We start from the raw sequence: 14,527 nt of genomic DNA on the forward strand, positions 1-14,527 counted from the left end.
TTGACAACTGGCTGAACGTGAGTCAGAAGTGTGCCCAAGTGGCCAAGAAGGCCGATGGCATCCTGGTTTGTATCAGAAATAGTGCAGTCAGCAGGACTAGGGAGATGATCATCCCTCTGTATGTGGCACTGGTGAGGTCACACCTTGAGTACTGTTTCAGTTTTGGGCCCCTTGCTACAAGAAAAACATTGAAGACCTGGAGTGTGTCCAGAGAAGGGCAACAAAACTGGTGAGGGGTCTAGAGCAGGGGCCTTAAGAGGAATGGCTGGAGGAATTGAGATTGTTTAGTCTGGAGAAGAGGAGGCTCAGGGGAGACCTTATTCCTCTCTGTAACTCCCTGATAGGAGGGTGTGGCGAGGTGGGGGCTGGCCTTTTCTCCCAGGTAACAGGGATAGGATGAGGGCTAATGGCCTTAAGTTGCACCAGTGGAGGTTGAAGTTGAATATTAGAAAAAAAATTTATTCTCAGAAAGAGTGTTGAGGTATTGAAACAGGCTGCCAAGAGTGGTGGAATCACTGTCACTGGAGGTTTTCAAGGGAAGTGTAGATGTGACACTTAGGGGCATGGTTTAGTGGGCATGATGGTGATGGGTTGATGGTTGCATTAAATGATCTTAGTTGCCTTTCCCAACCTTAATGATTCTATGATTTTTTTTTTTCCTGTGAGCTGGCAAAGCAAATAGTCTTACTGAGCCATCTGTATGAAGCAAGAAACTGAATAAGAAAAATGAGTCAAATGGAAGAGTAGACCATAAGTAACAAGTTAGTCAGGGATTGCTGCACTCCAAGCTCATATCGATAGAGAGCTTACATCACTGGCATGAGTCAGTGCATACAGTTGCTAATCATCTGTAGGTATGGGGATCACAGGCAGAGCTGTGAAGTTTGGAGACAGCAGAAAAACTCAGGAAGGAGCAGTTGGGTAACCAGTGGGACATTTTTAGCTAGCAGAAAAAATTTGTGTTTTGGTGTCCAAAACAGAACTTGGACCTTCCTTCTACAATAGTTAGAGATTATCAGAACTTATGTCTGTGGGCTATAATTTCTTTTGGCAAAGGAGAGAGTTGACAGCTGAGACAAAACTAGTTATGTGAATAAAGTCAGCTCTGTGGGGAATCAAACATCTCAAGGTGGCTACAGTCAGAAATGAGCCTAAATCTTTGGCTTTCACATTTGCAATTCAGACAGAATAAGTAGTGCTTCAGCGCTTGCATTCAAGGCAGTTAGTAGCAGGTTGCTCTGGAAAGGAACAAGTCCACAGTCTCCAAGTGTCTCTCTTTCATCTTCAGTTTCCGGGTGCAAGCTGAACTAAATGTGAACTCACTGCTGAAGGTGTAATTGAAAAAGCTACGGTTTGGGCAGACCTCTGTAGTGCTGTGGGGTGGGTGTTGGTTTTATTTCTTGTTTTTCTTTTACAGTTACAGTAATCTAGCACTGAACCTTCAGGGACTGTGTAAGGAAATAACTCCAGGGAGGCACTGAATTTTAGCTCGAGTCTGAATGGCAGAACATGTGTCTGAAGTTTAGGGGAAGAATCAGCAGAAGTGTGGAAAGCTCTTTGGGGAGCTCATAGCTAATTAAATAGCAGTTTAAGAAAACACAGAGCAATAATAGTGTCCCGGGAGAATCTGTCAAGACAGACAATAGCTAAATTTCTTGGAAAACTGGAGAGGCCTTGGAGTAGCCCTTAAGAGGGAATGATGCTTGTTTGGGAGATTGGTGTATGAATGACAATTCTTCTGTCCTCAGCTGACATAAATGTTGAATGCTCACAATGGATTGCTTCCTTCTGCTGGAGGCAGGCAAGTGGAGATATGTACAACTTTTTTTTAATAATGTAGTTAGCTGGTTGAAATTTAGCTAAGCTGAGAGTTCTGTTTCTGCTTCTGGAAAGACTATCTCTCTCCCTAAGGCTTTCTGTGGGGAATGCCACAGTTCTAGAGTCGCCACAGTTCTAGAGTCACCACAGCTTTTGTTTCACCTTTTCACTAATCTCTACATGCTGGTTTGGATCAGAATTTGTATGTTTGCCTGGAGAAATAGCCAGGCTTTCATTGAAATGGGAAGGATATCAGGATGGGAGATTTATGGTTGGAGATGCAAGAGGCCTGAGAGTGTGTAGGTACTGAAATGTGTGTATGAATATGGGTCTGATGAGCCATAATAAATCTGATGTAGGATGGGGTAGGTGATGTGTGTAGAATCAGGGTGTTGACTAGCAAAACTAGGCATGGGAGAGAATCCAGTTTATTAGAGGGGATTAATGACTTTAACCACCTACATTTATTATTCCTTTTACATACAGCTTTAATCCTTCAGTTAAGAAAGAAGTAGGTAACTGTACCAAAGATTTGTTTCTCTGCAGGTTTCAATTGGGGCTGACTGCCAAGGTCATCTTAGCCTTGTTTCAAACCTTCTTCGTGATTTATCTGTTTTTCTTCTCATCCTCCATTTTCAAGACTCCTGTACAAAATAGTATTCAGAAAGTTCTTTCATCTACCCAGTTCAGACTTCTGGATGCGTGCCTTTCGTTTGATCAGTGACTTGTGTAGCATTTTAGAGTGGAGAATGTTTCTCCATAGCTGAGCTGAACTGTTGGTTACAGCTGACTTAAGGCCAGCAGTAACATTCACCCACCTTCACTGTTTCGTCCAGCCCTTGGCAACACCCGCTTTTTTCTGGAGTCTTAAGTCTGAATCTTTTCTTATGCCATCACAGTGGAACTACGTGGTGATGCGTCCTCTCTCAGGTCTCCCTCTAGCACTATGGGGCCAATGAAGGCTGTAATTCCTGGAACTCTTGCATTCAGCACTGACAAGAGGAGATATGAGTTAAAACTATCCTAGCAAAAAACAGTGAGTTGTGTTAAAAGAGCAGGAATGGCAGGTTTGGGAATGAACAGCTGAGGTGAAACTCATTATTTTATCATCATTCTTGTCTTGTGTTAGCTTTTGTTAATGGCAGTGTGGTCTGACAGTCTGTGGTCAAGATGCAGGATTACTGGCAGAATGGAGGTAAAATAAGTGTGTATATAACTGAAACAGTGGTTGGAAGCATGGTAATCTCAGCAGCTTCTGGTCTTGTATGTGGTTCCTGTGGTGTGTTGTTAGTCACCTGTACTGCCTCAGCTTTCATAATCTTCCATGGACATTCATTGTCACTTGTGCCCATGGCTGTTCAGTTTGGTGAGTGTAAAGCAGTGTGGTAGAAACTGTCCTTAGGTTTCAGATTTGTTTCCTTGCTGATAATGTTTCCTGCACCTAAACAGGCCTCAGTCAGTTTTGGGGTTCCCTAGAGCATTCACTGTTAGCTCTCCCACCTCAAACACAGGATTTGATCCTGCATACCTGATGTAACGTGGTCTCCTTTTCAATGGCATGCTCGCTTGTCACCCCAGCTCTAGCACTGAAGAAAGTCCTGTTCCTGTAGGCACTGACCAGCTTCTGTGCTTTTTCTGTCAGCACTGAGCCAATAAGTTAATTTTTATTTTTCTTTTTTTTGTGGCTTGCTTTCCTCATCCATAGAATGAGTTTAGTGAGACCATTACCCTCTCCATGGAAGATGAAGAGAAAGGCTGCATCTGTGCGGCATAATAAACAAAGCCCTAATTTACATGTAAATGTGTGTGATATCGCTGTAGCAGCAGAGTTGTACCAGTGAAGCCCTCCTTATGTGCAGGCAGCTTATGTCAGCAGAATAGGGTGCTTTTTTCTTTTTTTCTTTTTTCTTTTTTTTTTAGCAGAACTTTTCCAAGCACTGTCAGCCAAATCAGCAAAAAACATTCAATACCAATATAACTGCGTCCTCATTAGGACCCAGAGCCTCACGATAGTTTAATTCCTAACTTCTTTTTAGGCACTTAAATGCTTTTGATAGTCTGGGCCTAAGATTTAGCTATATGGAAGAGAAACCAAACACTCCTCCCACTAATATCCTGGCAAACAAGTTCAGAACAGATGTGGCCTTTCTTTATCAGTAGCTGCAAGCACTTTGAGAAATGGGTAGAAGTACTGAGCCTGGCAGAGGGTGTTAGGGCTGACTTCAAGGAGAACTGCAGCTGTTTCTCCTTGTTCTGACAATATTGCTGGTACTGCAGGAAACTGGTCAGGTTCCCCCTTATTCACCTGGTCTTATGTGAAGAGCAGAACTAAAAGCCCTTGTAGACCACTGACACTACTGATAGGGGAGTGGAAGAGACTGCTCCATGCAGTGTCGCTTGGGTGGCTATGCTTGTTCCTCTTGTGAAATGCTGTGCCAGCCCCTGACTTTTGCAGCATGTATGAGAATCAGAGGATGTTTGTCCTTTGCTGAAGCCTTCTCCTTTGCAGCCACTGTCCCTGGCCCCATGGCTCAGCCTCTTTGCTTCAACTCCATGTCCCTGTAGCGCCCAGTTTCTGACCATGATTATTGTGGTATAACATAATTCTTGTCATCTGGGACCGCCTTGAGCACTTGTTACGAGTCTGTAGAGGAATGTGAAGAGTCACTGACCTTTGAACATGCCTTAAGGGAATTAAATCGCAGCTCCTCATGTAGGCATTTAGCACTGAAGAGCTGCCATAAAGGTCATAGAGCAAAAGGAGGGTGGATAGCCAAGGCTGTGAGAAACAGTGTGGTATCCAGTTATGTCTGTCAGTTTGGCGGAGAGCTTGATCAGCCAGGAAATTAGTGGCAACAGGCATTACATGTTTATAATCTAGGAGCCAGGACTGGCATATTGTCCTCTGACTGGAGTAGGAGGGCATATGGGGCTGCAGTGTTTCATTGAAAACATGTCTTTGTTGATAGTGTTCATTTCATCCCTTCCTGATGCTTTTACATAGATGATACATGAGAAGAGAACATCCTGTAGAGAAGAAGAGAGAGGTGGCAAGGACGGTACGCTCGCATGTGAGCAGCGACCAATCCTTAGCTTGGAAAAGGAATGAAGGAAGGAGAATTTTAGGTACCACACAGATTTGCAGGTTTTTGTTCTCCTTCCTCTACTCTTTAGAAAAATCTGGATGAAGGGAGGAAAAGCCTGACAGAAGATACGGCTTAAAGATTTGTTGTTATTGCTGTTTTATATATACCCACCTTTCTACTTCTAGAGTGGAAGAATTCCCCTTGAATAGGGATACCTCCCAAGGTCATTTCATGCCTGTGCAGAATTCACCCAGTATGTGGTGATGCCTTGCCGACAGATCCTTGGTAAGTGTGATATAGGTTCCTTTAGCAGTAGGGGTCAGTAGATTTTCTTGCATTTTTCTGATGGCAAGTGATTTATTGTTTTTAAGCTATACTAGATTCACTAAGATTGGACGTTAGATTCATTATTGCATCCCCCGCCCTCTGCGTAGCAAATAGTCAAGGGTATCTAGCCATTTTGAATCTAGCTGTCTTCATTGTTCAAATTACCATATCTATTTATATCAGTAAATATCTGCCTTCCTCTTATGAGTGAAGCATGCAGTACTTTAGTCTCCGTCTGTGACAGGTCAGTTCAATTCACTGATCCAACAGAAAAGTATCAGCCAGAAAATTGACTCGTTTTCCTTCAGAGCAGTGAACAGAAAGAGGTGAGTGGGGGAAGGGGAAGGTGGTCATAGGGTAGGTGTTAGAGGAAACTACGCTTCCTGTGAAGCAAATTGTTCTTGAATTACAAATATGGTATTTGGGGTGATGGGAGAACAGAGAGAAACAGCTACTTGAAGCTCAGACCAGAGAAGAAGAGGGGCACCAGAAACCAGGAGACTTATAAAGACTGCTGATTCTCCTTTTGATAAAGACATTATTACTCAGACAAGAAGAGAGAGACTTTAGCCATGCAGTGCAGTGGGAGGTAGAAATTGAACAGAATCATTAATTGTAACTATCTACTTAAAAACTTTCAATTCAGAATCAAAGTAAAAGCTGTGTTGAATCTCGGGAAAGAAAACATGTTCCAGCAGGGGAAGTGTGCCCCAGGACCAGGGTTAGATGGTTGAGATTCCGTCAGAGGGACAGTGTGACACCTTAGGCAGGACGCATACTGAGTGCTTGGAGTTGTCTTGCTTTCTTGGCTCACTGTGTGTGTTGATCTGCATCAGCCAAACGGGCTGGTAAGAGTGGCTCTATGTTTATTCCTCTATTACAGAAGAAGGAGAGATGTGCGTGTGGCAAGTGTAAGACATTCAACATTCATGGGAAAATCACGAGCCTGGTGAAGGTGCTGCAGGTCTGAGCCGTTGCTATATCAGACATAGCCATAAGGGGGAAGTGTGCGCTCAGACATTAGATGCCTTTCGCTGTGTCAGAGCGGTCCCAGCTTGGTTGGCGGGAGGCTCTGCAGGCCTTTTACAGATTTGTAGTGCAGACCCTTCCCGGGTTCTACCTCTGTGTGGGGCTGCACGTGGGGCCTCTGCTTTCAGAGAGATACCTCAGAGGTGAGGTATAGTCAGGCATACCGGTAGTGAAGATGGGAGTGGACGGAGGAAGGAGATGCATGGGCGTGGGAATTATGTGCTTATCACTTCTTGGAGAGAGGGGAGGATGTGCTGTGCAATCTTGACCAGTACTGGGATAACTGGAACCACCTTGTCCAGAGGTGTTGAGCAGCCAGGTAGGGAAATCTACTTCAGCTGTGTGTTTGTACAAGTACATCAGGTCCCTCTTCCATTAGCTGGATCACATTCTCAAGAGTGAGCTGAAGTAAGCAGGGGGAGCTTGAGAGGTTTACAAAGAACAGAATATGGGCAGGCATCCTGCCTGCAGTCTAAGGAGATGTCACCCGAGGCAGTTTTCTGAGCATTTTAGAGGCCTCGTATGTAGAGCACACAAGCAAAGTAGCGACAAGTGGAACATGGTTGCAACTGCTCAGATCCTAGTGGCTGGCACAGTATGAGCTACCTCGTCATTTGCTGGATGCCAGTCATTTGCCAAGTGCTGGTTAAAACTCTCTGCAGCACAACACAGAAAAGCACAAAAGCACAGTGGTACTGTGTGATACAGAAACTTCAGGCTCCAGCAAGTTTGTGCCTGCTGGGCCCAACAGGCCCTGTTAGCTGGAGCTGCCACGTATGTGTATTTGAGGAGTTTCTACTTGCTGCCTGAACTCACTGAGGACTGCTCTGTACCTGCCACAGTGGCACTGCCCAAGCTCTAGCTACGTCAGCACCTTCTTGAAGAACTCATGGAATATGTTGTTACAGTGGCATCTCTGGATAGGACTCCAGGCTGTCTGGTGATGTAAATGAAAGCTGAGTTTGAGTGGTTGTTACGACAGCTGACTGTTACCTGATATCTGTTGCAACCTGACTGTTGCATGGCAGGGGGCTTAGAGATGCAGCTCACAGCTCCTACCTACTTTGTTCCTGCTATGCTCTGAAACCACTTGCTGCTGTGCTTCTGTTTTCCTGTTATCAACAGGGAGTTGGACTTTCCTTCTGGTACCCATAAGATACGTTGAGGAGAAACAGGATTGACGTTGATTTCCTATGGTTATCTGCCAAGAAGTGTGAGCAGCATGGTCCAGTCAGAAGCACCAAGTGACCTAAGCACCAGCTTCCCTTGGGTTTTGTACCGCATAGTGGCATATGGCCTTGTTGTAGATCAGTTTCCTGGGGCCTTTATTCTGTGCTCATGCCATGGAACCGAAACAAAATGCATCCAAGAATAATCTGCGTGAGATCTATAGTCAGGTGTTGTGGCAAGGCTGAGGGAGACAAAGAGCTTGTGGCTTTTGGTGGCTGGCAGACTGTGCATTGATTTTGTGCTTATAAAGCATCTTATACCTACGCAGCGGGGGGGGCGATAGCTGTAGGAGCTGACTGTAAGCCTGTCTTGGTTCCCTTGACAGAGGGTGCATGAGTGGGAGAGAGCTGAGAGAATGTGTATTGCTCAGCAAGTATGTGTTGTGTGCATCATTTATGAGGGATGGTGGAGGTGTTACAATATATCTGTGCCCTCCCTGTGTGGAGTGGCCACGGGCAGAGGGGCAATGCTGTGTTTGGTTACATGTGCAGTCTGCTGCCTGTGCTATGCACAGGGCAGATGTGCGGGAATGGCTGCATGAAAGGACAGGAGAGGTTGCTTTGCAGTTAAATGAGGCACAGCATTACCATGGCGACCACACTCTCCTCTCCTTTCCATGCCAGATGCCAGGCTCCCAGGCAATTATTTTTGCATGTTGTTCTGGAAGGCCTGGACCCGCTCTTGGTCTTACAAGAATGTTTGAGGATTGTGTTGCCCTCTCTCTGGACTGAAGAAGTGGTGAACATGGGCGTGTAGTAAAAGAGGGCCACTATTTGGGCACCTTCCACGCTAGTTGCTGGTGCAGTACAGAAACGGAAGGACTGTGGTTTGAACTGCTATGATACATCATCATCCACACAGTGTTCTCAGGAGCAGTGAGGTGAGCCAGTTGGCAGTTGTTAGGTACATAGTGTGTATGTGCAGAGAGCTGTCTGTTGGAGGACTTTGCACCCATACTGCAAGAGAGGTGGTGCTCTAGGAGCATCACAGTGAATGGCTTCAACCATAGCAGCAATAGGAGCTTGGAGCTCTCCAGTGATAGGTATTAGAAGGCTCTAAGGTAGACACAAAGTAACTGTGCACCAGAAGACAATGCTTCCTTGCACCTATGGTATTCGTGTTTGCTGTGATGCCTATACAGTCTGTGTTCTCTGTTCTAACCAAGTTGGATCGGACCATGTCCTGTGCTGTAGGTGCTGGCAAAGACAGTAGAGCAGCATCTTCCAGGGAATAGATGTGCTAAGAGGCATTCCTCGGAGACCTTATTCCTTTTATCTTCAGAGGAATTAACTCTTTCATCAGCTCTCTAGGTTTAGTATTCACGTGTCTGTGAGTCCATGCAGATCATCTCCCTCCTATGTTCTCAGTTAAAGATTTGAGGAGCAGGATGCTTTGTGATCTGTGAAGGGGAAAAAAATGCATGAAGCCTAAGATATCTGGAAATGACTGGGCTGGAGAGAAGCACTGATGCTTTGTTCTTTCCAACATTTGCATACAAATCTGTAAAAGATGCAAGTAGGTGGTCCTGCCAGTCTGTAGGTTGAAGTGCCACAGAATACCAGAGAGGTGCTGTAGACCATCACATTCCTTCTGTTGCACGGTAACATTACAGATGTGCAGAACATTGCTAGAGGCTAAGATTCAGTGCTCTTCCTCACAGATGTGCCTGTTGTAGCACATGCCAATTGAGTGTTCACCTTTTCCCTTTAAGGGTTTTTGTTTCTAGCACAGAAGAGCATGCTAGATTCAGATAAACAGATTTTGTCATCTCGCAGAGGTCTGGCAGAAGAACATATAGCTGCAATTCTGCAAGGTGAAGTAATTTCTCTACTCAGCAGAGACTTGCTAATTCACACAGTCATGAGGTCTCATTAGAAACATTTTTAAATGAAAAAGCAAGGAAATAATGCAAAATAGATTTGAGTATATTCTAGGCAATAGCTATATTTTTTCATAGTGAAAACCAATAATAGATCAGTCTGTGTGCTATGAACATCTCATCACAAAAATATATCATGGGAGGCTTCTGCTATCTATTCTTGGCTTAGCACTGACCTTGGCTATTAGATCTCAATTAAGCAACTCTGACTAATATTTCCCTCTCTCTCTCTCCTGCTTTTCTGTTGCAGAAAAGAATATCCAATGATAACAACACTGAGTACCTGCACACTTACTCAAAGAATGGGATGTAGGGTTTCTTGGTAGGCTCCATGTCACCTGAGAAAATATCATTTCCTGTGTGAATACCAGGGAGAGGAGGCATTAGAGATCTGTGGAGCCAGGGATTGCAGCCTTCAGCATCAAGTAGCCTCTGCTGTTCCCTAAAAAGCATGCAGTGATCATTGAAGCTACAGGGAAAGGGTAAGCAGGTCAGAGGGATCAGGAGCATGCTGTATCTTCACTTCTTATGTTTGCTCACCTGGAATCTTTCTTCCCTTTAACATCTCTCCTTTTTTTTTTTTTTTTGTCCTAGGAAAAGAACTGACAGTGAATTAGACAGTGGTAGTAATAAGAATATACAAGACTTGCTGTGCTGCATAAAACTCCTGTGATGATGAGGGAGATATCTGCAGACTGATTCCACTTTTGGCCCAGGTAAGTGTTGAAGCATCCAAGCACTGTGCCAAATCCAGATTTCCCTAGAGCACAATGACAGCCAGGAAGGGCTTAGAAATATCTGTCCTGCACTTCAGTTTGATATCCACGAGCAGCTGTCAAAGGCAGGAGCAGCCACAGATACAGTTGTTGGAAAGGTGTGCTTCTGCCATTCTCAAGTGAGGACAGGGTATTAGGCAAGGATGAGGAGTTCTCACTGCCAGCTAATTATCCCTGCTGCTGGGAGTCAGGCAGGGAACAGGTGACATGGCAGAATCTTGGCTACAAAGATGGAGGAAGTGAGAAAATAACAGATTTTGTTGCACTGATTGGAGGAGAATGAGAGGAAGAAAATGGCTTATGAACAAGGACATAGTCATACAAAATGCCAGCCCCTGTGGGAGGAGCAAGAGAAATACCACGTTGTCACCAGCTTGGGATGAGGATTTTGTAGAGCAGTGTTAATGTGAAGAGTGGAAGAGATGTCTCCTGCGTAGTGCAACAAACCTCTTGCTTTCAGAGGACCTCCAATGTGTTTTCAGCTATCTGTGCTGGAAAAAGAGCCTTATTTACTTAAAGCATTCAGCTGTATTTAGAATGGCTATATTTAGAATATTATTTGCAACAGTGGGGCTAAAATCTTCCTGATTCTATGCCCCAAACACCTGATAATCAACATTTTTATGAAGTCAGGTTTCATCACAGCAATGAGAACAATCAGACAAACCAGTTATTAGAAGATTAGTACTGTTTGCACAGTGTCCAGGTGCTAGCTGTATTTGACAAAATGTCAGGCTAACATCTGATTTCATTTTTAAAGGAATGCTGTCTGAAAAGCTGAAGGGAAAAGGCCAGTATATATGAAAGTGTGCTGTCTAGAGTGGCAGAAAGCTGTGCCCACGCTTGGTCTCAGTCGCTGCAAGAAGGTAAGACAATGCCAGATCAGTCCTCTATTGAAGAAAAGCTGGGATGTACTATGCAATAACTGAGTGAGAAGGGTGTTAGATCTTGCAGCTTGTCCTGTGTTTGGCATACAAATGTTGCATTTTCTCTGCCTACTTGGCTGTGAACACTGATATTTTTTTCTTAGAATAAATTATTTCCAAATATTTTATTACTGTTATTACTAAGAGTTTCTTTGCACTCAGGTTTCCATCATCTCAAGATTTGTGTAAGGAGCCATCCCCTTATGAACAGGCAAGTGTTTCCAAAATTTAAATTCAGTTTGAAAACAGCTAATGTTAAAGTTTCAGCAACAACCAACACTGCTGCCCGATTGTTTTTATGCAAGAGCAGCACTTGAAAGATGAGTCTCCTTTTCAGTCTGTATGCTCTCCCCTGGCCTCCTCCATCATTTCAGAATCAATAGCTGTTTCTGATTGCACCCCTCCCCTCCAGACCCTGCTCTTTGCTACCTCATTTTGATTTTAATTTACCACTGCAAAATTGCAGTCATTTTTCCCCCATCGTAATTAAGAAACCTATCCATTAAGGACACTGAAAACAAAAACAAAGCCGCCTTATCTGAGCCCTCAGCACAGAACAGAGACAGAAATGATTGGTGAGAAGATCAGGTCTAGAAAGCCAAGCCCTTTATTGATTCTTCTGGCCTTTCTCAGTAAATACAGAATGAGTTTTAAATTCACCTAGAAGGAAGCTAAAAGCCAGTGTGAAGTGCTGACTTCCCAACATGAAGGAATAAAGAAATAGTGTCTTCTCACCTGATTCACTTTTTATTCTCTCTGTGGCAAATGTTTTTTTGTACCTTGCTTTAATTCTATTTCAGTTTTAGCACATTTTGCTATAAATTGACCTTGCTTGTGACTTTCCAAAGAGTAATGGTCTTGACCTAACTTTTGGAAGAGCCTTGAGATCTGTGCGTGAAAGTGATTAGAAAAGCTGTGTTGTGAGCAGATGTCTTCCTTTGGCTCAGTCAACAGCACTGAGCACTTGATTTAATAAGCATCAAGGGACCACGAAGGAGGACTCTACTATTTGGTTCATCTCACACTAGTGATAAGCTGTGTTATTACAGACACAAAAAAGGAGTCAACCCAAAGAAACCCCCAGGTAGTATACAGGGTACAGTCCACTGCACATGGGAATTTTTGTGGAAGAAGGTGCTCATCAGCAATGTAGGAACATAGCAGTGTAGGAAAAAGTCAGAGATGGAAGGAAATGAGATGGGAAATGCCTAAATAGGGTTAAAACTTTCACTGTCCAGAGGAGTAATCATATTCTCTATTCTGAAGAGAGGGAAAGCTACTGCAGACTTCTACACTTCATCCCCTCTGTCCTTTTCCTTGTAGTAGTAGATGCAGTAGACACTTTCTGTGGTGCCTATCTGAGCACAAACCCTTGGATGCGAATGAAAGTTGGATCTGGCTCCTTGCTATCCTCTAAATACTTACCACCTTGGAGAGATGCATGGTTAGCTAGTTATTTCCTCCAGAGTCTTTCTGCATAGTCAGAGCCTCCTAAGGTGGGTCTTACACTTAAAATAGCAATGGATTGGGATAGAGCTAATTGGGCTAGAATTACTCTGTCACTTCGGATTGTTCCTTTGTCCACTGGGACCCCAAAAACAAAACACCCTATCCATCCAATGGATTTAAGTGAATCTAGTGAGTTTGGGAACTAGGATTCAGTCATTCATTTGTTGTTGGCACCTTGTTTGTTACAGAAATCAGCACTAGCTGAGAGGCTGGTCTACCACCTGAAACCGGAAAAGATGTAGAGGAGGGTTACAAAGGAGCCAAAGACACAGGGCACGTGATGTACAAGTAAATGTGGGTGTTGAGTCCTTCTGTGTGGCACAGAGGAGGCTAAAGGTTGGAGAGTTACAAAAGCAGTGGAACCAAATTCTTAGTGGTAGTAGTAGATGGTAAGAGGAAAGTGAGGGAATTGTGTTTTGGGAAACTCAGGCAGGACGTAAGACAAACTTCTTCATAAGGTGAGGGGGGCAGTGTTGATACAGGTTACTGAAAGAAATGGCAATCATAATGGGAGGTTTCAAAGTCTAGCATGGATAATCTGTTGGCAACAGTACTCTTTTAGTGGGAGGCTGGATGAGACAATTCTAGAGGTGCCTTAAAACCACTGTTTCTGTGGCCCATTGACTATAGATATCAATTGATGCAAGGAAGGACCTGTATTAGTTAAGCTGTAACTTGCACAAAGGCAACTTTGACCTTATCTGAACTCCACTAGAGAATATGTGAATGTATTATTAGACAGTCTTCAATTATTTGCATGTGAAAATTATTTTGTTAAGGTATTTGTGATTGTCATTTGCCAAGTATAAATAGCTGAACTTATTTTGTACCATGTTAAAACTTTGTCAACAGCATCTTGTGCTACTTGTACCAGATCAGCTAGATTTGGTTATTAGAATGCATAGAGGCATTGGCAGAGTCCAAAGCTTTTTAATGTAGTGGTCTTTTGAGGCCTCCAGCAACTTAGATTTCTGGATCATTAATTCCTGCACTGTGTTCATCTGTTAACTTTTTGATGTAAAACATTCAGATGTAGACAAATCTTCTGATTTCATCAGAACTACAGTAAGCTTAGAGCACACTGAGTTGTAACTCAATTTTTTATCCTAATTAAATAGGAATAAGTCTTGTCACTAATTACTTTTTTCTTTGTGTTAAATCTGTCGTGCTTGAGCTGTGATGCAGAGAATGGTGGTGGCCTATGTAAGTGAAGATTAAATCCAAGCTCTTGTTTAAAGTTGGTAAAATGCAAGCCAGTTTCAACCTGGACTTACAGGCACAGCAGTAAGATTGAGATATTGTACTGCTATGTGGGTATTTCCTACCAGCTAGCTTCTTCCCTATCTGCCAGCTTCTCCTATATACTAGCTCAGCAAAGCATAAAAAGCAGAGGTTTGATCCATTTTATCCTTAGGTCCATCTTTTACCTGACATGGAACACTGAGGGGGGGGGGGGGGGGGGAAGTCAACAAGCTCTCAAAGGAAAAATACCTAAGAGCAGAATTGTTAAAGCAGTAGGCACAGCTCTAGGGACTGCTTTGCCAGTAAGTTACTGCCTGGTTGCCAAGAAAAAGACATGCAGTAAATCTGTCTTGGGCACTACTGTGCAGCCCAGTTTATAACAGTGGATTTTTCTAGCACAGTACTAACAGGTGCACTAAAATGCTGGGTTTGTACAGGCAGTTTTTTCTTCTACTTCCAGTATTCATCCCACTGTACACTGATTCTGATTTAACTGCAGATTTTATTTTTCCTTTACTGTAGAATATTAAAAAATATATATATGTATCAGTGGTTGTTTATATTCTTTTGGATAGATAGTTTATCTATTGATCACACAGTAAACAGAGTACATATGCTAAACAAGATGTTTCATTTCCAGGTGGATTTGAATTAAACACATCGTTACCCTGTGGTATTCAGCTTATTACATACGCTTTCTTGCAG

The 14,527-nt window shown here is 43.4% G+C and overlaps 1 protein-coding gene across 1 annotated transcript in view; it reads left to right on the forward strand.

Annotated features, from left to right (window-relative positions):
• Positions 1-14,527, forward strand: part of LOC104911207 (uncharacterized) — a 33,767-nt gene that overhangs the window by 5,372 nt on the left and 13,868 nt on the right. Inside the window, exons 3-6 of the mRNA XM_085225589.1 lie at positions 9,620-9,851; positions 9,964-10,085; positions 10,906-11,011; positions 11,234-11,282. Coding sequence (XP_085081715.1) covers positions 9,620-9,682 — 63 coding nt within the window. The 3' untranslated portion in view covers positions 9,683-9,851; positions 9,964-10,085; positions 10,906-11,011; positions 11,234-11,282. The remainder of the gene's footprint in view (positions 1-9,619; positions 9,852-9,963; positions 10,086-10,905; positions 11,012-11,233; positions 11,283-14,527) is intronic.

This window comes from Meleagris gallopavo, chromosome 5, assembly GCF_905368555.1.
Source record: "Meleagris gallopavo chromosome 5, MGAL_WU_HG_1.1, whole genome shotgun sequence".
NCBI classification, from domain to species: domain Eukaryota; kingdom Metazoa; phylum Chordata; class Aves; order Galliformes; family Phasianidae; genus Meleagris; species Meleagris gallopavo.